At 32.9% G+C, this 26,313-nt stretch overlaps 3 protein-coding genes, 1 long non-coding RNA gene and 1 pseudogene across 7 annotated transcripts; 3 read left to right on the forward strand and 2 right to left on the reverse strand.

The window, feature by feature from the left end:
- The first annotated feature begins 27 nt into the window (after positions 1-27).
- LOC113001939 (plasma membrane ATPase 4-like) lies at positions 28-1,008 on the forward strand (annotated as a pseudogene).
- Positions 1,009-2,520: 1,512 nt separating this feature from the next.
- On the reverse strand, positions 2,521-9,342 carry LOC100818803 (uncharacterized). 2 transcript variants are annotated; one of them, XM_003526406.5, is made up of 13 exons: positions 9,187-9,342; positions 8,119-8,166; positions 7,895-7,943; positions 7,772-7,820; positions 7,096-7,166; positions 6,594-6,652; positions 6,357-6,449; positions 5,262-5,319; positions 4,949-5,085; positions 4,810-4,866; positions 4,236-4,333; positions 3,291-3,481; positions 2,521-2,838 (listed from the first exon to the last, which is right to left on the reverse strand). In XM_003526406.5, exons 1-13 carry the CDS (start codon positions 9,262-9,264, stop codon positions 2,768-2,770), a joined length of 1,059 nt encoding a protein of 352 aa, XP_003526454.1. In that variant the 5' UTR covers positions 9,265-9,342; the 3' UTR covers positions 2,521-2,767. The 2 variants fall into 2 exon arrangements, with proteins under 2 accessions (XP_003526454.1, XP_006581410.1); XM_006581347.4 differs by lacking the exon at positions 9,187-9,342 and adding an exon at positions 8,323-8,373.
- Positions 9,343-11,066: 1,724 nt separating this feature from the next.
- LOC102666090 (uncharacterized) lies at positions 11,067-16,571 on the forward strand. The gene is made up of 2 exons (XR_414621.4): positions 11,067-11,667; positions 15,594-16,571. It is a non-coding gene; the product is annotated as an uncharacterized lncRNA (long non-coding RNA).
- Positions 11,526-14,186, forward strand: LOC100819343 (uncharacterized). The gene has a single exon (XM_003526407.5). It carries the CDS (start codon positions 12,429-12,431, stop codon positions 13,686-13,688), a length of 1,260 nt encoding a protein of 419 aa, XP_003526455.1. The 5' UTR covers positions 11,526-12,428; the 3' UTR covers positions 13,689-14,186.
- Positions 16,572-19,531: 2,960 nt separating the features above from the next.
- LOC100819874 (E3 ubiquitin-protein ligase MBR2) lies at positions 19,532-23,961 on the reverse strand. Of its 3 annotated transcripts, none has more exons than XM_003526408.5 (6): positions 23,808-23,961; positions 21,008-22,193; positions 20,887-20,937; positions 20,709-20,807; positions 20,236-20,400; positions 19,532-19,888 (listed from the first exon to the last, which is right to left on the reverse strand). In XM_003526408.5, exons 2-6 carry the CDS (start codon positions 22,169-22,171, stop codon positions 19,742-19,744), a joined length of 1,626 nt encoding a protein of 541 aa, XP_003526456.1. In that variant the 5' UTR covers positions 22,172-22,193; positions 23,808-23,961; the 3' UTR covers positions 19,532-19,741. The 3 variants fall into 3 exon arrangements, with proteins under 3 accessions (XP_003526456.1, XP_040872268.1, XP_040872267.1); XM_041016334.1 differs by lacking the exon at positions 23,808-23,961 and adding an exon at positions 23,580-23,600; XM_041016333.1 differs by lacking the exon at positions 23,808-23,961 and adding an exon at positions 23,202-23,527.
- Positions 23,962-26,313: the final 2,352 nt, after the last annotated feature.

Here is a 26,313-nt window from a genome sequence, read left to right on the forward strand (position 1 = left end):
AATTGGGGCTTTGCAAGAATTCAGGGAATGGGATGGGGTTGGGCTGGTGTAATCTGGCTCTACTGTGTATTGACATATATCCCTCTAGATATTCTCAAATTCGCAATCTGCTATGTTCTGAGTGGGAAGGCTTGGAATAATCTTTTGGAGAACAAGGTAATTTCTTCATCTCCGTTATTATTTTATTACAAATTGCATTGTTGATCTTAATTCAGAGACTTTAAAGTTCAAAACCTGTTTATGACAGACTACCTTCACTACAAAGAGACTATGGCAAAGAAGGGAGAGAAGCACAGTGGGCAACTGCACAGAGGACTCTTCATGGTCTTCAGCCACCTGAAACAGCCAACCTTTTCAATTACAAGAACAGTTACAGGGAGCTTTCAGAGATTGCTGAGCAAGCTAAGAGACATGCTGAGGATGCTAGGTAAGCCACTGACTTCACTTTAACTGTTCTATAGTATGGCATTAAGTTTGTGTGTGAAAGGATTTCTATAGGTACTTTTGATTTTGTTCTCTAATCGTAATTGGAGTTTCATCTCAGTAGTAATTTGTATGCAAACATTTATTACAGCAATTTCTGAGATGAAACTCTAATTTTTAATTGGAGAACACTAAAAGCACATACTGAATACTATATGTAAGTTTTGTCCTTCAATTATAATGTTGAGGGATGACTTAATAAATTATACATGTGATAGTGTCTTACAGAGATTTTTTAAATTGGTTCACATGCTCAGGGAGCTTCATACTTTGAAAGGACATGTTGAATCAGTGAAGCTGAAGACATTGATACAATCCAACAGCATTATAAAGTTTAAGGAGTTTGGACAACCTTCAAGCAGAACACACTTTGGTGCTTGTCCAAGAACTAGAACAACAAATATAATGAAGGCCCAAGTTAATCCGCCTTTAGATTAAGATGAAAGTCCTTTTGTGGGTCAAAATCTGAATGATTTACTCTTATTTTGAGAATGATAATGATATCAAGGTCACTTTAAGGCTCTATATTTTTTTTTCCTGATGAAGAAAATATATTTTCTATCTTGATTTTCTATCAGGATAAAGGAAGATGGATTCTGATACTGGCCTTTAAATAGATTCCCCAATTATACCTCACCAGCCCTAGTGCATAAGATGGTCCTCATGTACGTTTCTTTTTCACTTTCATGGGCTAAGTACATGTTCCTCCTGTCTGAATCCATGTGAATGCCCAATATCAAGCTAAGTTTTACATGGAATAGCAATGTTATAATGTTTTAGGTGGAAATGCCCTAATCTTTGAAATACTGCGAAAAATTAAAAACTAAGCATTACCAATATCTTTCGTGTATGATTCTCTTCTCACTTTTTTATTTCAAAAGTTGTTTTCCAAAATATTTTCAAACTTCTTAGCCATCAATTCTCAACTGAAATCCATTAAGTTTTTTTTTTTTAAAAAAATATCTTCAAAACAAGTATTTTAAAAACCAAAAAACAAACAAAAGGTACATATTTTATCAGCTTTGTTTTGATCTTGTGTAACTTCTCCCTCAATTTCACACACTATTATGTGTTTGAATAACCTTGTTTGGTTACATTTTAAAAACTAAATAGAAATCAACCACACCCTTTTTATTTTAACGAGGGGGTTGTTAATCCATGGAATTAAACCATCCAGAGGTAAGATCTATCCTTCCGTGATTGCTTATAAAAATTGTAATCGTAGCTCCTAAATCTCCTTTTAGCAATTTCAAAAATTTTATTTTCTTCCTCATTCTTACAAAGAAATTTGGTGGTCAGCTTAGGGCACTAAGGCTTGTCGGTTATGAGATAAAGTTGCCCTCAACAAGTATAATTTTATTGTTGCGCTGCCTGGAGATAGAGATTCCAAAGGAATAAAGTGATAATTTCACAAATTCGATGTCTATCCACTTTAAAAGATTTTCACAATTGCAAGTCTATTCGAACTGCACCACCTACAACTTACAATGATGCATTCCGAATATGGTGCCTACCAATTTTCTTTTTCGTTGTTGATAGAGTTATTAAGTAATTTTTTGCATGAGTGCAATCCTTACAAACACTAATAAATTTGACATAATGAAATGCATTAAATTACCTACTCAAGAAGGATTTTGAGTACCTAATACCTTAATGAAATGCATTAAATTACCTACTCAAGAAGGATTTTGAGTACCTAATACCTTTTTGAAAATAGCAAACAATTCAAAATCAATTCTAACAATTCAAAAACAATTTTTGACGTAAAAACAAATCTACCCGTGGTCCACTAAAAACAACACAAAACCGTCCAAACCCCAAGTGCACTTTACCCGCAATCATAGCAGTATTGCACTGTATGACATTTACTTCAGAATGAAGTATCATTTATTCTTATCTCAAATTTAAACAATTAGCAGATGATCATGCCTTCATACTTGCCATTTTTGCTTGCCATGTAAAAAAGATGGAACTTATATGAAATCAAATTATATACATATTGAATTATGAAGAAAAGATGAATGACAGCAGTTTGAATAGATGTAAACCTAGCCCTGTTGTATTAATGATACAAGACACCGGAGTAGGTATTGAAGGAATAACGAGGCCAGAGAGGCCGAAGTACAAATGCTAAATGCTATATGACAATATTACAGCAAAATGAACTCAACCTGAGCAATTTGACTAGGTAAATAGGTAATAATTCTGAAGTTGTTTTTCTAATATTTAACATCTCTACCAAGAATTTTTACAGATGCATCTAGGCTACTGAAAGGGCAAAGCTCTAAGCGGTGGCTTTTTGATGATACGTCTGCCGAATCGCCTGTGGTAAGTTTAATACAATCTCTGCATATGCTGGAATGGGAAAGAAAATATAAAATCAGTATTGAGAGATCTATGAGTAGAACAATGAAGAAATATGTGCCACAATTAAAGGAACACAGAAGCCGGCTTGTAAATAAACTTGGAGAAACTTAAAAAAAAAATGCTAATTTTTCACCTAGCTGGCTAGCTGCACACATCCGATTAGGACATGAACAGCTGATGACAAAAGACCAAAAATAATTATGTTCTTATAAATTAACGGTCTATTGTGTGTCCATCCATGAGTACATGGTATGAAAACATTAAATGCACCCTATTAAATATTTTAAATTAATTTAAAATGGCAAGTATTGAATGACTTTTATGTTTTCAATATAATAAATACTTTCTTTACTAATAATTTTATTTTTATTTTTAACTTGTTATCAAGTGCTTATGCACAATAGAAAACCGCATTCAGCAAAGTTATATAGTTTTTGAACCTTCGGGTAAACTCATGGTTCGTAAGGCATCTTCTGCATATGTTAGGCGAATTGGGGAAGAATGACTTCCCGAGAGTCCATCTTCCTTCCTACTCATAGTATTTTTATTGAACATAGGCCAGGCTAGCACTGAAATTCGAGTTGGAAGCACCGAAATGAGATCTGCATATCTAAGGCTGACTGTCACCTTGCTGCAAAAAAATAATAATAATAAAGAACCCATTGAGCAGAGAATATCGTTTAACCTTTCATTTTAGTTTTTTTCTCTCTACATGCATATTCAATTTCATTGGAGGAAAGGATATTGAATTTAAAAAGAAATGTAGATAAGAAATTATAATAATAAATTTCTAATACACAAAGAAATGTTACTAAATGTAAAAAATAAACAAATGAACTTTCAAAATGAAGGTGCAAACAAATAAAAATTGTATATTCCTTTCATATAAGCCATTTCTCCCAGCACCCAAGCTACTTGACCCAAATTTCAGCATAACTTGGTTGACAGAAGGCAAATATAGATGGAAATTGATGGGAGGGTAATTGTAATTCAATTCCGGATCAGCATGTGTCAAGGTCAACCAAAATGTATTAACTTCAGTGTAAAATCACCATTAACATGTGCTTTCTTGTAGCACTGAAAGCTGCAGCACACCCAACTTCACCCTAGTCACCTTTTACTTTTAGCATCAGATCACACATTAGAATGTCCAGAAAAACAAGAACTGGATAGAGAAAAAAAAAAAAAACCACCACCCCAGTATCACTCACTTCACCAATGATTTCGCCTCAACAAACATTTTATTCGATTATTCAAGCATACTGAAATAACCTCCAAGTTTCCCATTGATTCCAGTGGAGGAAAGAAAATTTTAAAGGGCTACCAAGATACTAAATTTGAAAAAAAAATGGTTGTGAAAAATTAGATCACTATAAGATACTAACCAATCAGAATCATCTAATACAAATTCGACCATATGGTAGGGAAGGCTATGATACAGCTCTCTAATCTGATTTCCATACAGCTCCTTTATAAGTCTGACCTGCATGATATTCACAAGAGAAAAAAAAGATGCATGTATTTTTGTATCAGAATAATTTAAACATACTAGATGACAAAGGTTCTCTATCAGATTTTATAAATAAAAGGTTCTCTACAATGGATTACTAAGTCCAAACATTTACAATATCAATGCATTCTAATTAAATTCTTCAAAGATATTCTGGGGCAGATGTCGAATTATTATGCACCCAACCTTTATCACATAAATGCAGACATTGTTCAATTATATTCCTTGCACATATAAGGGGCAAAAGATACAGTAAATTGTTTGCATTTCCAACTTCATATATATATTTCACCAAAATTGTTTCTGGACATATGGATGAAAAATAGTCAGAAAGTACTTCCTATGCATGATTGTATATCTGTAAACCTTCGCTCCATACATAATATTGTTATTCTAAAAAATAAACAAATCAAAATTTTTCATAATGATTACATACATGGGCAATCTACCTGTTCCCGTCTATCCACAAAAGCCTGCAATAGATCTCCAACATGATCTATGAGTTTCTGAAAGCAAACCAATAAAACAATGCTAATTAGAAAACAAATAATTGAAATAAACATGGTGTAAATATATATATGACTTTACCATTGCATTGGATGAATGGAGATCATTTTCTATTTCTCGTATTGGCAGGAAAAATGGAACTGTGTGTTCAAGGACAGTCATCTTTTCAAGAAATGACTTGCTTTCCAGCACACAATGGTAAAACTCACAAGGTTCACCTGTTAAAAAATGAACAGGCTTTATCATTTATCATCATCTAATGGCAAAGGCAAAGACACAAGGGAAGGAGCAAATAAATAAAAAAGACCCAGCCTCCATCTTGTCGTCTTATGAGTTAAATAACATGATCATGTTCGTGAATAAGTTAGTCAAAAGAAATTTTATTCCAAATCACCAGCAAACGATGTCTCATATTGTACGCCGATTCTTGCCCCTTCCAAACAGCAAATTACCTGATTATAAATAAACAAACAAATTCCATTATGATCTGGTCAGGAAGTTAATACACAAAATGCCAACTAATCTAAACACAATTAATTAGACATACCAACAATTTAAACTTTTTTGGAGGGAGATTAAAAAATTATTAAGAAAACAAAACAATTGCAGAAAGGCAACTTCCTTGAAAAAACATGAGCAGAATTAATACCAAAGAAGAGCCATAAATATAATCCAGTCCCATAACAAGGTAAAAGAGACACAAAAAAAAAGCACTCTGCTCCATCCACTCTCACCACACAATTGCAGAAATCAGAAGTCAGAACTAATAGTTTCTAAACAATATGAGCACTTCCTAGCATTACATAACAACACTTGCACAACCCCTGCCACCAGACACCTAATCGAAGAAGCGCCTTCCACAAATCTTTGTGATAATTCAACATCCAGCTCATAGAGAACTGCCTACTCCCACGATCTCGAACTCAAACTGATGCCTGGCGATTCTTCTAGATGCTGAGACGTGGAGCCCTCACTTAATTGATTGATGGGAAATTTGGATCCCCTTTTCTTTCCTCTCACCCCCCACCCGGTTTCAGCAAATAGAAAAGAGAAACCAAAACTCACGTTCAGTACTCATAATTTCAGAACAATAATCTCTGTAAGTCAATGTCAAATACCAAAACCTAGAATCCATACAAGACAATTTCCCTATTAAGTACATACATCTGTAAACCTTGAGCGCCTATTGGTAATTTTAGTATCACAAAGCTTCCATAAAACTGAAAATCAATATCCACATAAAATACAACCCCAACTCCTCTTGAACACTTCCTAGCTTTTTTTCTCTCTTACACAACTGATTTATACATGACCTCCAAGTTCTAATCTTTTACCTTATGTCCCTATTTTTTTTCTTCTCGGGCTAATGTCAATAATCTTTGAAATCTATGCTTAACAATTACAAGTATAATGTTTTAATAAAAATAACAAGTCATTACTTGTTAACAATGAGAAGTGTTTCAGGCAGGTGTAGTCATATAACATTTACCTTGTTTCCAATTTTATATGTAATTTTTTCCAGGGGACATGCTAATATGTCCGCATCCCCTTGCATTGCTTTTCTGTCCGCCTCCATATGCACCTGACATGAACAAATTTTAATGTATCAAACTTTATTATGAACATCAATAGTGAAACTGAAACATATTGATAATTACACAGACCACCAAGGTCAAATATCAGAACACCAATCGAAATGAGAATGTAATAATCCAATAACCAATACCCGCTCTCTTATTGTAGCTAGTAGACCATCATTCCACTCTTCCCCGTCTAAACATATCTCTACAAAAAAAAAAAAAAAAAGTGGTTAAGGAGCATTTTCTGGACATCTATACAGAAATTAATGAACAAAAGTTGGTCAGTACTTCATTACAAAAGTATATCTCATCAATTGAACCAGGATTCAAATCTTAATAATCTTATCTTGTTAAAATGCTTTAAATTATAGAATATTTATTTTCTGTTCAATTCCCTTTTCTTATTCCATGCATAAATAGCCCTGATATTTATTCTACACAAATTCTACAAAAATAATCTTTTATTTTATTTGGGTCCAGTTCATGAGTTAGAAACGTATCTGTTGACAAAGGTAAAGAATCGTATCAGCTAGAATAAAGTACAACAAAGGAAATAAATGGGAAAAAAAACTTGAGACAAGACATATCCATATACTGTCCATTATTAGTTTATTAAAGAATTCATCTATGAAGACCAAAGTAAGCTACCTTCAGTTTGAGAAGCTCGTGCAGCTTCAAACTCCTTCTGTAGACGCTCAAATATTATCTTGTCAGAATCCCTGTGAACCCAGTATTATCCAAAAAAAAAAAATAGAAATGAAAAAAAGCAAAATTGAGAAACAAAGCCTTATTGATAATTATCACTTTACTTTCACTGGTATGAAATATACCGTCAAGGCATCAAATGACATAACTTCTAATTTCTTTTACTTCGTTTCGGGAAAAAAAAACCCAACAAGATATGGTTGCTATTCCTAATTTCTGGCTTCTCATTACTTTCACTGGTATGAAATATAAGGTCAAGGCATCAAATGGCATAACTTCTAATTTCTTTTACTTTGTTTCGAAAAAAGAAAAAAAAACCAACAAGATATGGTTGCTATTCCTAATTTCTGGCTTCTCATTTATTAGCCTCTGATAAGCAAGAAGAATTTGACTGAATTTTTAATATCAGCTATACTTATCTAAATTCTCCCCATTTTCCCTTCCCATGGTGTACTTTAAATATATTTCTAATCCTACCCCATCCCATGGTATACAAGTAACCAACAAAGTGAAAGAAGGCACACTATACAAAGTTAAGCACGATCGAGTTTATTCTATAAGTATTAATTTGCAGTTCAATTACAGAAAGAAGCCACATGCATCTGCAAGAGTGATTTACCTAGCAAGCCGCTCTGTCAAATCTCCATGTCTTTTAAGCAAACTTCCAACTGCCATGGAAAAGAATAGAATCATTGACGTTATCTAGAAAATGGAAAAAGTGCTGAAGAGATTATAGACTTACATTTAGTTCGGGTAATCTCCAAACGATTATCATCATCTTGCATAAAATTCTGACAAAAAGAGAACCCAGCTATAGTTTCAGCAAAGAAAATTTACTAATAATACGTATGTAACTTGCATAAACAAGGGAGACAGTTGTAAGAAATTAAAATAATAAAATAAAAAAAGCGTGTTCATATGTTCATCCAAATAAAAACTTATTCTTATGAAAGTGAGAACCATTACCACTTCCCCCATAATTGCAAATGTCCGTCCAGAATATTGTTCAAATTGCTGCATAATTCAACAATCATCAGCTCATAGAGAGGGAAAAAAACAATAATGAAACAGAAAATAATCATGAACGAAAAAACAATCAACTCATCAGGTACAAAAACGGCACAAAACAATGTCACAGTTACAATTTACAAGTAATTAATTAGTAACTACACTTGAAAAAACTGAAGCCATCAGCATCTTAGATGAACTTTCCCCAAACCTTACCCGAGGATATCTTTGTAAAAATAAGGCTTAAATGCAATTTTGGTCCCCCTATTTTGTTCAATCCACAATTTTGGTCCTTCCATTTTAAGATATAGACATTTGGTCTCTCTATTTTAAAAAATCCACGATTTTAGTTCCCATATTTCAAAATAGAGACATTTGGTCAGAAAATTCACTATTTTGATCCCATATTTTAGAAGATTTGCAATTTTGGTCCAATATTTAATTTTATCTATTTTATTTCTTACATTATAATTAATTAATTCAATCATTTTTTAATGATACCTTAAATGAACATGATAGGTCTAGAGTTTAACTGAACAAAATAAAAGAAATAAAACGTGGGCATAATTGAGGATTGGACTAAAATTGTAAATTTTCTAAAATAGGAGGATCAAATGACTCTATTTTGAAATTGGAGACTAAAATCGCAGATTTTTTAAAAAGGGAGCAAATGTCTCTATTTTAAAATAGAGGGATCAAAATTGTGGATTGAGCCTAAAAGTAAATGTCAAGAAATCAGCACCATATAAAAAAAACCACCATAAAATCAATAACCTCACAATTTTACGGAAGGAAATAATATCGCCAATAAACTCAGCTTAGAAGAAGCAAGATAAATCAAACAAACACATCGTTCCAAAACGTTCTAGAATGAGGTAAAGTCACAGATAGAATTTTGATTAATAGAGAAATTTAGATGAATAAACACTGCTACACTAGGTTTTATTGTCACACATCAAACACAGTGATAGTTACAATTTGCAAGTAAGAGTTGGGACACAGTTCCATGACTAGAGAGAGAGAGACCTTGCGAGAGGATGAATCGGCGGAGAAAGGATATTTTCTGGGCCTCTTCCGCATAGATTCTTCAACATCGCTCTCCATTTTCAATCACAACACAACGCGGTGATGCATTCTTCCAATGCAATTGGTGTAAAAGTGTGCGTAGTGCTGACCCAAAAAGGAAGAAGAAAAAAAAGTGCTGGGCTTTCTAAGTGACGGTCGGCCTGCTAGAGTGGGCCACATTAGATATGGCCCAGAAAAAATAAAGGGCAATGTTATTCTCAGTTTCCTTTTTCCTCCTCCCACTACCCACTTTTTTTAATTTATTTTTTCCAAAAAAATACCCTTGATGAAAACAATATTATATTTTGTTTGGAATTTTTAACCTTTTATACACTAGTGTTTTTCGTCCATGTTTCTGAAATGTTAGCCCTTTCTCATTTCTAGCATCTTTATTGTGGAATATCAGTATTTTCTTTGCTGTCTTTTACTATTTTTAAAAAAATTAGAGAAATTCCATAAATTGTTGCACGAAACACCATCTGCATTAATCATTATTCACCAAAAAAAAAAAATCTACATTAATCATCAATGGGCTTTAGAAATCCTCAAGTAAATTGATATAACTAACCTTCATTTGGACGACGGGAAAATTAAAATGCAAAAATATCATATACCTACCTACATTTATCATATAAAGATAAAGAATTTTTTTAAGCAAGTATAACGATAAAGATATGAAGATTTTCATATTTCAAATTTTAAAATAATAATTAAAAAAATCCCATAAATTGTTCCACGAAAAACTATTTGGACTTAAGATAACACCAGTTTTCTTGCTGGTTTACTTGCTGGGTATGATGGAGTCGCCGACGGCACATATATTTTGCTCACCAGACTTCCTGTTACAAAGATTCATTCTATTGTTCATCTCCTTTATCTTCTAAAAAATATACATTTCTCTCCCATTTTATTAGGAATTGATCACTTACACAAAATAAAAAACAACCGCTTTCAATGTTTTGAAAAACACTCTCATTAAAAGCACATAATAATAGTGGAAGGATATAGTCAAGGCTTAAAAACTTTGTATCTCACATCGAGCTTTGATCAACACCAACACCTTTTTCTTCATAATCTAGTCATCATCATCATCTAGCTCTGTTGAAGAGGCATGTGATGAATTCTCGCAACTGAAATGGTAGCTTGTGCTTAAAAAAAAAATCAAGAGAGTAATTTTGAACTATACGATACTAGAGTAGATAAGATGTGCAACTCCAATAGTCACCATTTGTATTGTCACGACTTCCTACCAAGGGACATTAACCCTGGGTGTGATGAATCTTCATTTGTCATTTTTCTCTCTTTATTACATATTTGTTGTCAGAAAAAAAAACTTATATCATAATTTAAACTACTAACTATAAAATAAAATATAGTTTATATTTTAAAAATATTTATTTTTCATAAATTTTAATTATAAAATTTATGATTTATATTTTCAATTATATAAAATAGACATTTATTCTGTCAAATAAATAGGAAATACACACTCCCCTAATTACATAAATAAAACATAAAAAAAGACTAACAAGAGAGTATTTTTTTTTATAAACAACTAGAGAACAAAATTGTTTCACCAAATAATTATGCTTGAGTTAACACAACTATAAACTTAATATTAAAATATTAATGTCGAGTATTTATCAATTTTTTTATAATTAATATTTAATAATAATTACAATGACAATTTTACACTATTTGATTGCGTAGATATAGAAAAACTGATTTTAATTAACAATATATTCAATCATCAATCATAAATGTAAATAAATATAACATTTTTGTATAAGAATAAAATGAAGAAGACCCACTACTAAGAGAAGATGAGTGTAAAAAAACAGGTAAAATTGTATTTTTTATCATTTGGTTGTTTGTAATTTCGATTTTAGTTATTCTTTCAATTTATTCACCAAATTAATCTCTTAATTATATCAAAGTCTCTAAATGTGATTCACAAATTTATAAATGTTGACTTTGACTGTCACAAAAAAATGTTAAATGTCACATGTGTCATGTTTTGATTGAACAATAAACATAAAAATATTAAAGTTAAATAAGAACGTGATATATGTCTATGTCTGTTAATATTTTTTATTATCAATATTTAAATATGGACTTGAGAACTAAATTAATGAATAAATTTAAAGAAAAATTAAAATCAAAATTAGATATAACTAGAGGAAAAAAATGTAATTTTATCAAAAAAAAAAAACAGATAGGGCTAATAGAAGAAAGGATAGTAATATTATTAGCAGCGATCGAGTAAAGAAGAGCAAAACTCAATATAAAATCACCAACAAATAGAAATAAAAAAAAATCGAGAGAGAGATAAAAAAAAGAAGAAAAAAAAAAGGAAGAGAGAGAGGCAAAGGCGAAGCTTGGAAGATGGAAACCCAGTGAGTGAGGTTCGAGATTTGTGAGCAATTCGTGAACTTTGCGAAGGTCAGAGTTCAATCAATGTATAACTACTTTGTTTTCCCCCGAAACACTTAGTCTTTCTTTTTCTTCTTCTTCATTGTGCTTCCTTCCATTGCAATTTGAATTTTTCGTTTGTTCGGTTTCGGTTCCTTCCTTTTTCCTGTTTTGTGGTACTTCAGTTTTGATCTCTTCCCCTATACTTCGAATTTCGAAATTCGAAGTTCGAAGGCATAGAATTCGGCGAAACAATGAGGGTTTAAATTGGTGGCAGTGATGTAATGTTCGCTTCGCGCTGTTCGACACGACAATGGCGTTTCGGACCCGGGTTTGGTGATTCAAACTTAGGGTTTTTGATATGCCATTCAATTCAACGAATTTCAGTTTGATTTGTGGATTTTCGTGCTCGAAGTTGGGGAGTTTTGTTGCGGTTTGATCTCTAGGGTTTTGGTGTGAGGAACATATGGGATTTCGCTTTGCATTGTGTGTTCTATTTTGTTGCTGAATTTGGATTTTTTTTTAGGTGTAAGGGTAACCCTGTTTTTGTGCAGAATTGCAAGTTTCACTGTGGGTTACTCTGTCATTAGTATCACTCATGCATCTGGTTGTTGATATATGTACGATTTGTAATTAGCTGATTTGGAAATTGGAATAAGCTGATATGGGGGAGGGGGAGTTTAGTGTTATTTGGAAGCAGAGATAGCTGCAATTTGGGTCGAATTGAGGTTTTTGGTGGGTGGGTTGTTTTTTTCATTTGTTGGGCGTTGTATGAATCTGTCTGGTGAGAAATGCAACCCCAGCAGAGCTCAAGAATTGATTTGGGTGAATTGAGAGCACAGATTGTAAAGAAGCTTGGAGCGGATAAGTCGAAGCGGTACTTTTATTACTTGAACAGGTTTTTGAGTCAGAAGCTGAGCAAGTCCGAGTTTGATAAGTTATGTTTTCGAGTGCTTGGGAGGGAGAATCTTCCATTGCACAATCATTTTATAAAGTCAATTTTGAAGAATGCATGCCAAGCCAAGACCCCACCACCAATCCATCCGCCAGGTCCCCTGAAGTCCGGAGAACATGCTTCAGACATATCTCCTGGCAGAGAAGATGGGCATGAACACAGTGTTGCCAGCTTCCAAAATCAGAATCAGAAAGCACCCATTTGGTCAAATGGGTTTTTGCCGGCATCCCCCAAGGTTAGGTCTGGAGTACGTGAACGGAAGCTGAGAGATAGACCAAGCCCTCTTGGACCAAATGGGAAGGTTGATTCTGTTTCTCACCAATCCATGGGTTCAGAAGACTCTGGTAGTAAGGTTGACATGGAGAATGGAATTCGTACTCCATGTGATTATCAGAGACCAATACAGCATCTTCAAGCTGTTGCGGAGCTACCTGAGAATGAAAGGGGAGATGCTGTTCGGAGACCTACAGAAAAACCAAGAATACGCGGGAAAGGGCCAGCTGAAATGTCAATTGTTGAAGACGGGGAAGAAGTGGATCAGTTAAGTCGCCTGGGTTTCTCTAGAAGTCCCTTGATAGCACCTCTTGGAATTCCTTACTGCTCAGCAAGTGTAGGGGGAGCCCGCAAAACATTGCCAGTGAGTAGTGCTGGTGATTTTGATAATTGTTGTGACAGTGGTAGGTTGTCTGATACAAATACACTGCAGAGGCGCATGGAGCAGATTGCTGCAGTACAAGGTCTTGGAGCTGTTTCTATGGAATGTGCAAATATGTTGAATAGTATGTTGGATGTGTACTTGAAACGGTTGATCAGGTCTTGTGTTGAATTAGTTGGAGCTAGGTCTACAAATGAGCTGAGGATGCCCCCTGCCCCCAAACAGCAGATGCAGGGTAAGGTCATCAACGGCATGTGGCCAAATAATCATTTACACGTACAGTGTGCTGATGGGTCAGCAGAAGGTGTGCCTGAACACAGACCACCATGCTCAGTTTTTTTGCATGATTTTAAAGTTGCCATGGAGCTAAATCCACGGCAACTTGGAGAAGATTGGCCTTTGCTGATGGAGAAAATATCCATGCAATCGTTTGAGGAATAACTCATTTATGAATAATTGTTTTCTAGTTCTGATAGCTCAGCAATGGTTGGTGATCAGTGGTTCAGTTCTCTGCGCCAGTATGAACCAGATGGTGACAAATAGATACTTCTAGCCCTTTCAGGATGAAGTATTGGTTTTGAGATTCAAAGTGTCTTATCTCTGGATTCTCTGCTATTTGTAGGGCTTGGATAGGTCAGAGATTTATTTAACTGCAACCAAGGGTACTATCAAATCAAACCCAGGATTGGTTGCACTGTTGTATGTTTTTAGCATTGATGTTCTCTGTATTTGCCATTGCTAGAGATCTCAAGGTTTTTGTTTGCATTACAGCCGATGAGAAAGAAAACTAAGAAAGTTTTGCAGGGATACTGTTGTGTAGCTGGGATCAAGGAACTATGACCTGTATAAGAGCTCCAGGGTCGCTCTGTATGTATTTTTAAAATCTGAGGATTGATTGAAATTCAATATCAATAACACATTAACATCTATTGAAAATTTTATGGTCATTTTAGTTTTATGGTTGTACTCCCTGATGTCCAAATTCTTCAATACCCAAAGTAGTGTTTCTGTTTTCTAGTCTTGTGTAGATTTGTAACTTACACTACTTTTTTAGTGCAAATTATTTTGGTGACTGTAAGTGTTATTTTCAATAAAATGTGAGATTTATAAATTTTGACAAATTTCCTTTTGGTCAGTTTAATGTACAGAGTTTTTTCTTTTTTTTTTATGAATGCCTATTGAGGTATCATATCCATTTGATGTTTCATTAGTTTAATTATCTGTTTTTTAGTCTGTGAATGAAAAGGAGTCATACTTTTGCCTTGTATTAGTTGATCATTATCCATTTTGATGAATTTGTGTAAAATATGACTAATAAAAGTCGCCTGTACATTTTTGTGTTTTACAATCATAGTGGCATATGGGATGTGATCTTTATCTGCAAACTTTTGGAATTAAAAGCAGAGTAGGCCTAAAATGGATGAAAGTTCTACTGGAAAACTTGGTTATGATTATGAATGCAGTGAGGAGACAAAGAAAAAGAAACTTTTTAATCATGATCTTGCCATTTCTGGGTTTTTACTATTTGTTACAACTCGCAACAGATCCAATTTACACAATGTATGAAGATAATTTCATAAATTTATAAAATCTGTAACCATTCACAGCTTAGTGAAAAATAAAATTTTCGACATATTTAGCTGCAGCATGCAAATGTCATAGTAGCATGGTGTATAGGCATAACATGCTATTCATTACCAAAAGTTCTCAACACATTTGCTTTTGGTAGCATTTTGTTCTCCTCTTGGTATCACACAACCAATAATGCTGAAAATTACCTGAATCTCTCAGTGTTGTCATTAGGTACTAGGTACTGATTGTTCGATGATACATTTTTAACTGATGTTCCTTCTGTCCTTGCGTTGAAGACATGATACATGATTTTTTTTTGTCTTCCTGTTATTGGATATTTATAGACTGAGCTTCAAGTGGTTATGCCTGTGACAATAATAATCCATAGTAAATACCAAAAGGTGGAATGTTGTATAGTGTGGTGCAGAATATACAATCCATATCAGGCTACATTGTGGAAACTGATTTGATGTCAATGCTAATGAGCATTGAAGTTTCCTTGTTTATTAATTCTTCTTGAATATTTAGGAATTATGCTATTCTATCCTCTTGGTTGTCACTCTGATGATGTCCCTTAGATAATATACAACGTAAAACATTTTCTTCCTAAATGATACTGGAAGATTTGTGTTTAATGACTTAATCTACTGAGTTGGTATATTAATTATTTAGAATATTGAGGTTGGGTTTTATTTGTGTTGTATCTTATAACTTTGAACGGCCATGTGTGATCTGAGTGGCTGTTGTGCATGGCATCTTTTCAATCTTCTGCAGGTGCAACTAAGATTGGATGAAGACACGGCCAATGAACTGAGAGTATGTATCCAAGGCTATTCCTCGTGGAACAGAGGGATATTGGGGTGCTGGGTCATATTGGGAGATGGGTCAACTATGTATGATGATCTGGTTGGTTCAGATTGTTGGGGGGTTGTTGTGGGGTTTAATATGGGAAGGTTTTAGATGTATTGCTGCAGGCTTGCAGGTCTTAGTTATTACTGAGATAGTGGTTTTGTGATGACTCCTATCTTGGCATGATAACTAAAGTCCTTGCTCTAATATATGAGTTATTTTTTGCCGTTTCAAAAAAAAAAAGGTTTGGTGTTTCTCGGAGGATTCAGGTAACTGGTAGAAGATATGACGGAACCCTCAGGGCAGCATTATAAAGATGATATTACAAGAGCCTAGGTTTGGGAAAAAATCTGTAAATAGCCATTTCCACCTAATCTGTCATTTTTTGTTGAGTGTCGATGCCTCAGTTGGTGGTTATAAACTTTCCGTTGGAAGGATACAGATTCGGCCATCTGCAAATTTATCAAAATACAGACAATGATTCCAAAAGGCTAAAGTTGAAGCGGGTGCTGGGTACTATGTTTTTCCCAAAGACTGAAATGTGCTATTTTGCTCTGTAGTTGGTTCTTGTTGACTTGTTATGAATATTTATATTGATTATCTGAATAAGGTGATGTGATTCTCTGTATAAAGTGGAACAAGCACACTGTTCAGACTGCAGATTCAGCTTATTCTAAGTCCATTCTATAGGTTAAGTGTGTACTTAGTTACTTAGACAATGCATGTTGCTGTCAGATTCGGGAAAATTAAGAATGTACAGGCTGAAGAGGGGTAAGGTAGAATACATAATGCTTTTGACTGCTTTTGTCTCTGATCTTTTTCTTTAAATGTGCTTGTGCATATCTAAAGCAGCTTGGAAAAACTTGACTCTGAATATACACACGCATACAGACATTTTCAAAATGGCCGTCCAATTGATTTGGAATTCATTTCTTTTAAAACTGTCATCTATTAATTTCCTCATTCATTTTTCTAGCATTCCATTTTCCTTGTAAGTTTGGCAAACATACCAACACTTATGCTTCCAAAAAGGCAATATTTGCATCCCTCCTGCTGAATCATCTTTCATAATCTACTGGGAAAGATATAAGTTTGACTTGCAAGAAATCTTGCGAAACAGAAATTTTTGTACTGTTCTTACCACAATTCTATTTGGATACCGTCATTTGTGTTTCTGATCAGGTGCACTTAGTTGCTCATCTATGGTATTAATATGAAGTTATGTCACCCCATGTCACTAGAATCACCAGAACAGCAAGGAGGTTTTACACTTTTACTCCTTTACAACCAGTGGCAGGAAATGGAAGCTATGACCTTGACATGGCCTTGTAGATTGCGTCTGCAAATGTAAAACCGACGATTGTTAATGTATTATGTGCATTGTTTGGTATGCTAGAAATTATCTGTATGCAGCATGTTTGAATGACTTGGAAATATCTCCAATGCTATAACTCAATACGGGTTCTTAATTTTTTTTAATAGATCTCTTATTGTTTACATAAGATTTGAAGATTTTTACTGATTTTCACTCCAATGATAAAACTTGAACTTTTTTACTAAATATTTAGTGGATCTCATTTTAATTGTCCATCCTCACATGATCTTTCATATTGACTTAAAGAAAAAGTACTTTTTTAATGGTTGAACAACTTGCTTGTAGGTGCTTATATAAGGAATAATTCTTCTATAAGAACTTTAACTCATTGTTCTAATAGTATTCTGAAGTTGCTTAATTTTAAGAATTAATATACGCAATTGTATTGGAGTTATTGAATAGTCTGGTTTTGTATAATTTTGGGAGTGGAAAAATGAATTTTTTAATGTCTTCAAATTCTTAAAAGCTGCCATTATCACCATCTGGCAGTGCATAATACTTCGAACAAATAAACAAATTTGAAAACTATATTCGGTTATGAGGTGTTAGTCCTCGCGAACTTAGTCCTTTTCGTAACCTTTTCCATCGAAGATCCAAAAGCGAAAAAAGATATTTTCATCTTTTCGTACAATTGTACAAACCTCTTCCTTCCCCTTTTGTTGAAAAATGTCACTACAGCTTTTTGTGATGCACTTGAATGAACGGTTGAAAACATAAAATGTCTTTCTAGTAGGACGTTAACAAGATTTGACATTGTAAACATGTATCTTAGATATCAAACAGATGCATTGTCACGGCCTTCTTCCCTTTGTTAATACAAAATGAAAAAAGGACCTAGGTTATATAGTGTTTCATTTACAAGCTTTACAATATTGGATTTTTTTCTTCTTTTTTCATGAAACATGGTCCAAGTGTATTAACCACAAAAGCTAGTTGTTGTAGTTGGAGAGTCCAACTCCAAGGTCTTATAAATTTCCTACTTCTAATAAAAAGTCTCACACCTTGCAATTGAATTCTATCTCACCATGCTTTACAAGTCTCACACCTTCCAATTGCAAACTAGCCCTTTGACATGGGTCAGACAAAATGCATATTTAACTTGCGGTTGAAATTACTACAATACGAGTTTCAATGTAAATCTAATAGATAAAAGTAAAATACAAAAATATTTTTGTTTTAAAAGTCATTTTTTACCTAATTTTTAAACATGCTCGAACACTGTAATGTCAACATTACTGTCTACATCACTCATTTGCACGTAAGAGATATGGTGAAAGATTATGGAACCAATTAAACTTTGGGAGAAATGACAACCATACCATAAAAGCTACTTGTTGTAATTGGTGAATCAAAAATCTTATAGATCCCATACTAAAATTTCATATTTTAAAAGGGGAACTCAAGTCTCATATCTTACGATGAATCCTAACAATTTCAAATTTCATTTTTCATTGAAAGCAGGATCCAATATTATAGATTAATCTAGTGCGAAAAATAAAAGACAAATAAATGTCCTCATTAAAAAATTAATAATTATTGCAAATCATAATAAAAATATATCGATAACATCCTTTTTTTACTAATATTCTCTAACTAGTATCTTTAGAGTATTAATATTTTATTAAAATAAATATATTTAAGCTAAACCTAGCGTATTATAGTTTTCCCTCCACAAAACTTTCACTTCAAAAGATACTTTTTCAATGATTGATCTTTCATTTTCCCGGTTGTAAAGTTGAAGCTGCTTGCTTTAAGTGTTCTATGAGTGTACTTATTTTTCTGTTTCAACTAAATATGTTAAACGCGCAAATAATCTCCTACATAACAATAAAAAGTTAAAGAACTACTCCATTGTAAACGTAACCATCAATTCGGTATAATTCAATATAAGACTTTGCTTGGTTTGGTTCATAAACTTTCCAAAAACTATTTCAATATTGAATTTATAAATAAATATAAATATTGTGATTATTAGAGAATGTTAAAGACACTGTTTAATAGTTTTTGTAAAATATATAAAATTATTATTAATACAGTTTTAATAAAAACAATATATTATATTAAATCTTAAAGACTCCCGTTAGGAAAATTCTCTCTACTTACCAAGTTAACATTAGATAAATAAGCAATTCCTTACCTTACCCAATAACTATCTTCAAATCTTGGTTAAGAAAAGCAAAAATAAGAATGACAAGAGCTTAGAGCTTCAACTAGAATTTTCAAAAAAAAATAAAAATTCTCAAAATTTAGTTCAGATAAGAACTTTTTTTATTAGGTGACAACTAAAGAAATTACATCTAAAGCTCAGCCCCAAATTAATATATCAGGTTTTAAAAAGTTGTCAAACACTTTAATCGTAATAAAAATAAAAATAAAAAAACTTCCTTGCCTACACTTTACTTTTCCTTCCTAATTCCTTAGTGCTTTATGTATGGATTAAAGAAAAAAGGAACATAAGAGGAAGGCTGTAAGACATTGCACCAGCAGATTATCAAGAAGTTCCAGTCTATATCAGGCCAATGGCTTGGATTATTGTATAATGGGAATGAAAATATTGGCTATGTACAAATGACCAATAAAAATAAGTGAGGAGCAACTGTATTTTGTACAAAAGTGATGAAGAAAAAAATGAACAGCAAGAGGGGTACAAAGAAATCAGTCTCCCTCGTCTGGCCTAACATTGCAATTGATGGGATCATTAGGATGGTGATGAATTTGACTGTGCCACTGATGCTTTGCAAATAGGGCACCAGTTCTTTAGCTGTAGCCACTGCTGTATGCAAGCCACATGATACATGTGCTCGCATTGCAAACTCCCCACTTCTTCTGCAGCCACATATTCCTCCTACAAATCAAGTCAATTTAAAATCAGATGTTGTAACAATAAAGTGCATATCAGTTTGAGAGATATAATGGCTTGTCCTAAGTTACTTTTTGCAAAGGAGTGAAATGTATGCTATTAAGTGCTTATAAACCTTTACAATGAAATATACAGAAAGAGGCAGACCCTTTTGCCAACCAACATTTAATTTAGCTCTGCTGGAATGAAATACCAATTTTGTGATATTGTCAATCAAAAATGCTACAAGACGCAGGTAGACCATCAATCCATCATGGAAAATAAGTTAGAGCCATGATGGTGCTTAATGACAACCTGAGTGCCTTGAAAGGTTCAAAACGAGAGAGAGATACCTGGCAAATGCTGCATTTTGTATCATCCTTAGGTTCATTGCAACTCTCAGCTTCATTGTCAGAGGGTGAGGACTGGTAGACACTTTTCTTTAGGCATTCTGATAGTGTTTCCTCTGTTAGAGCTGTGCTCACAGTACCCATCCTCTCTTCCAAAGCCAGCAATTGCTGTCATTTAAAGAAAATTCTGGGAGGTGAGAATAGTTGGAAAAATAAATTTTACACTAAAAGCCATCTCCTGCAACTCAGCTTAAATTCAAACCACTCCCTCAAAAGTTGAAGCAGGGTAGTACCAATAAACAGCACTTAAAAATTACATTATAATCCTCCACATTGTTTTAATAGCATGTATTCTTAAGAATGTTTTCATAATAATCACAGAACTATCAAAACACAGTAGATATTATCAGAAAAAGAAGTAAACAAGCAAACAATTATAACAAACGGAATTGTAGCACCTTATGACGTTAACAAACCTCATATGACATGTTATCAATGTCCAATCGCATGTCTCTATGTGGATCATACAAGTTCAGTCCAGTAAGGAACAAGTTGGATTCCAGTAAACGAATTTGCTGCAAAGATGACAAATGAATGCATCAAATAACTGATCATTATGTCAAATAAAATTTTTAATCAGGATTCAATAATTACCTCATGTGTTAGCTCAACATCTTGTTCAATCCTCTCAAGTGCCACCAATACCTAAATAAAATTATGAACTAATTTAGTTAAAAGCACTCACATTAAAGACCTTATATATAATGGAAAATACCTCTGCAATACTATCAATGTTGTAACGTCGTCGAAAGCTATCCAGATTCATTAGAGAATGAGTGAGGCCATATTCTGAAGGAGACACAGGCATAACACCGTATAACTCCTCATTGCCAGTACCTGGTCTGCTATGAGAGCTAGGACAACTTAAGGGACTATCTACAGAAGTATGACGTGATACACCTGGAATATTAAGACCACCAGAACGAGGCAAAGAAGGTATCATGACAAGGGACTCATTAGGTGGCACAGGATTAGCATTTCCTTGGCTAGAAAGCCTTCCCCTGGTATGACCACTAATCAATTTTCGAGTTCTAACTGGTGCCATGTTGCTGTCTGACCTGTCCCTGTGAGGAGTATTCCTAGATATTCTTGTATCAGAGATAGATATGCCATTTCTGGGGCCAGAATTCCGTGCTTCTAATGAAGACCCGCTCATTTTCTTCCCTCTAGTAGTGGAACTACCTTCCCCTTCACAATTTCTCTTTTTTATGACATCCTTCCTTCTGTTAAGGGTTGAATCTGAAGGTGAACAACCAGCAGGGATGACATCAGAAATAGTATTGCATTTGAGGTTCCTCAATCCATACCTACTGGTACCAGCACGAGTCACTGAACCAGAGCTTTTAATTTCTTGGCCACGTAATCCAGAATTTGGATGAAAATTCCTCCGAGATCTTGTATTGGATACTATACTAGAGCTTCCTACCTCCATCATTACATTACCAGACACTGTATTTTCCAATTCAGCTTGACCCCCTGTCTGACTTTTTTGAGGGGGAGAGGTGAGTTTTGAAGCTTCTGAATCATCCTGTACACTACTAGTTTCAGATGAATCTGTCTCTAACTGAGATGATGGTGATTTCCGAGGCTTTACAGGTGGTTTTCCAGGGCTACTAGTCTTGGAACATGTTCTAGAGGAGCTTCCAATTGCTTCCTTGCCAGCTGAAGAAGATTGGATTGAAGGTTTCAAAGATTTACCTTTTTCACAAGAACCAATTTGAGTGCCTTTAGGAGTATTGACTCTGCTGCTGCAAGTAATGCGGCTGCACACCTGACCATTTCGATCTCTAGCATTAGCAGTATCTCTAAATGCAAGGCCCATCCCCTTTCTAGGGACTACCACCCCATCAATGGCTCTTTTACCAGAATATCCATCCATCAATTGCGTACTCCCTTCAAATCTGTAACATGAAAGAATGGTTTATTACATCATCAAAAGCTCAAACAGGCTACACAATTGTACAAGACAATAATTTTTACTAGTATATTGATAACAATGACTTATGTGAAGAGCTCAATTCAAGCCACAACATAAAAGACTGGTCAGACTCAGACTTAGTGCATAAATTTGGTTTCAGATTCCATCAGGGAATAGGACAATTTCCCACTAATATCTACAAACTTGACCTGTAACAATGATAAATGTCTTCATAGCAATACCTTCTTTATAATCTCTGGATACTAATTCTATGCATTGAAATAACAGAGTAAAATTATATTTGTATTTACATAAAAATTGGAGTTATAAAAAATATTTCAATTGGATTCTTAACAGGGAGCTTCAGATGAATTTAAACAAAGCTCATGAAAGGGAGAAGAGGAAATATTTTCAACAATTTATAAGATAAAAAGGGGTCATAAGACAAAGTCATTGTTAACATGCTCGCGGTGTTAGGGAGGTAAAAGCAGCCATTCTCAGTGAACACTTAGAAATCCCTTTGACTAGAAAATTCAATCAATGGGAAACATTGTTGCAAAACTCAAGCTACTCTGATGCCAAATTCATACTACTTAGAAAGATTTATCTCTCAGAATATCGCAGGTTCAACTGAATTACTTATTTGAATTCTGCATGTTCAATGAAATACATGCTTAGGGAAATTGAACGACACCGAAGCAAGTGTATTAAATCACATAAAAAAAGCTAGAAAACAGGTAGTAACATTGAAGAGTATTGCAGGTGTAAAAAAACACGAAATGTCAATAAAGAATAAAGCAAATACTCAGAATCAGATAATCAGTTCAACACAATAATAAATAAATCCAATAATCTCATGTGGTCAGAATTCAAAGAAATATATTTAACCAAACAATATATAATAATTTTTCTCCTTTAATTTATTAGCGTTACAAGAAACCTGAAGCACAAATTTTTATCCAAAAAGGAAGTGAAACAGAAAACAACAAACCAAAACACGCTGAAAGCCAAGCGTCAGAAACCATGATCAGGCAAACAGCAAAGCAACATTTTTAAAAAAAAAAAAATTCCACTACGAAACAGAGAAACAACCCAATTCCTCAAAACCAGTCTATTCCAAAGAACCAAAAAACTCGACAAAGCAACATGCTTTTTAAGAGTGAAACAAAACAACAATGAGTAAACGCAAAAGGAAGAAAAAGAGTAAAAGAGGGGCGTAAATGGTTGATTCCAGAAAAAGTGGGAGGACGCTCCGTTTTGAAAGGACGAAGGCTTGCCTCAAATATTCTCCACACAATCATAAGGACTTCGTCTACGCTATTTCAGCGCTTAATAAAAAGCTCAACAACACTAACCACACCATACTTACCAAAATTAAAATAACTACTACCTCCGCCACACAACCAAATAGAAAAAACATCAAAATTAAAATTTAATCGTGGTTTATTACTATTGGTATTATTATATATATATAGATGGACGTGGACTAACGCAAGAAAATTGATACAAACAATATATTTTTTTCAAATAAGGTTGACAGAAAAAAGAAAATAGAATAGGCGTGAGTGGAGGCGAGAAAATTGAATTCAGTTGCTACCTGCTGTTGCGGTTGTTTTCCGTTTGAGAGGAAGGAGACGTAGAAGAGAGAGAGAAGCAAAGTTCAGTCCTCTAATCCAATGAAGCTCTTTTATAATAATAATCTTATTTTTATGGTTTGAGGAGCGGAACCATAGTGGCGCCGTCCTAATTGAAAAGCCAGAGGGAGGAGATCTCGACCGTTGATCGGTAATGAGGATAATGGAGGGCCTGGATTTAATGTAGTGTCACACTCAAAGAACCTTGCTGCCAAGAAAGGAATGGGAAAGCCACTCCCAATCCTAAATTCTATTTCTTCACCTCTCTACCAATGAATCTCAGCTTTTCAATCACTTTGCCAAATTGTGAATTGGATTTCATTGATTCTCAAGATAAAAAAATATATTTAATTTAATCTTTCCAGTTTATTATTTGATAGATTTTATTAGAAATTTATATTTAATTATATATTTTTCTCCAAAAAAAAAAGTTACATAAATAATAATATAAGCGCGTGTAAGATAAGATACTTGTAGCGGAATTTGAGAAATTATTAAATAAAAGATAAGATACTGGTAAAAAATAAATCATAAAATGCATAATAAATATAATAAAAAATTAAAATATCAAATATATTTTTTACTAGATATCAAATACTTTATAATCACTTATAGATAAAATATTTGATATAATTCTTTAAATATATATTGTTGGAGAAAATTTATGTAATTTTTTTTTAGTAACCATTTTATTGACAGAGAACTCACTACCACTCAAACTAATGATTTATACGTACATTTATACATTTTGATTATCAAATATTTTATCTATAATTCATTATATAATTAATATGAAGTAGTAGTTATTAAAAAAATAATTAGATATATTTTTCATAAATAATTATGAGTTAAGTGATAATTTTATAATATAATAAAAATAAAAAAAATTAATGAAATCATGGATTTTATATAAATATGCACGTCTAAGTTTAATTAGATTAGATTAAATTAATTAAGTAATCAAGATGTCTAACTTGATTGGACGAGCATTGTGCATAAATTTGTTATAAATTTATAAATACTTGAATTTGATTTCTATAAATAAATTAAATTCAATTAATTTCTAAAATTAATTCCAAATCCAATTCAATCTAATAAAAAACTTCACTTATTTCTTTTCTCAAAATAGAAAAGAGATGTAAGGAGGTCTAGCTCACGGTGTCCAATTGATTTATATTGTTGAATCAATTTAACTAAGTAAGATTCTCCTAATAATATAAAATAAAAATATTTAGTCGTTAGTACAAAAGTTTTAGAATATAACGTGTGTATATGAGTTGTTACGTTTCTTTTCTTCCTCCCCGTACCAAACCCACTGATTTATTTTCTCTTTATTTTTTTTTTTAATTCTGTTACTTTTCATGCCAGGATTTGATTGATTTAATAAATTGAATTTATTAATGAATGTTATCTAAAATAAATAATATTGTAATCGTAACACAGATTATTCTATTCAACTAGCCTCTAGAATTCAATTATTTAGAAATTTAAATGAAATAGATTCTTAAAATGCCAAGTCAGTCCGTCGCTATTTTTTTTATTTACTCAAATTATATATTTGGTGGTAAAGATATAATAGAATATAATAAATAGATAAAATAGAATAAATTCTAATTTTATTCAATATTTGGTACATATCAAGTAATATTGTATTGTTTTGTATTATATTTAACAGAAATAAAATAATAATAATAATATAAATAATAATAACGATAACAGAAACATTCATGATATCAACCATGTCAAAAAATAATTATATATTATTGCAACAATAATAATGGGATTTAAGTGTCAAGGACGGCAATAGTAATAGTTAAGAAAAAATAACTATATATTATTTTCTAATTCAACCCTCGTATTAAACATGAAAATATACTATTGACATATTAACATGATACCATAAGAAAGTATTTTTTTTTTTACCGAGCAAGTATATATTGTCAATGCACAAAACAATCGATTATAATAAGAAACGATAGAATAATTAATTATTTGATACACTGGCTATACTTATCTCATTACATATCATATTGGTGTAATTTTTATTTTATATATAAAGGAAATTTAGTGAGAAAATATATGAACATATAGTATATATGCACAAAAAATAAATAACATATATATTACCAGTGTAATAACCCCGACAGATAAATATTATTTTTGAATATTTTATAAAATATTTCAAATATATAAAAAAAATATTTAAAATATCATTATTATCAAATAATTGTAAATTCACACATATTCTAAAAAATTTATTAGAAAATAAATTTAAGAGTTGATATTTTCAAAATCGCGTAACTCATTTTAAAATAAAATAAGCATTATAAATGTCCTTATTTGAAATAGATAATTGGATGTATGATATAAGAGGAGAATTATGCAGTTGAAAATAAAATAATATATATATACATGGGGGAGAAGGTTTAATAAAACACTGTTTCGGTCCTTCCTCTTTTATCAAAAACA

Source organism: Glycine max, chromosome 6 (genome assembly GCF_000004515.6).
Source record: "Glycine max cultivar Williams 82 chromosome 6, Glycine_max_v4.0, whole genome shotgun sequence".
NCBI lineage: Eukaryota > Viridiplantae > Streptophyta > Magnoliopsida > Fabales > Fabaceae > Glycine > Glycine max.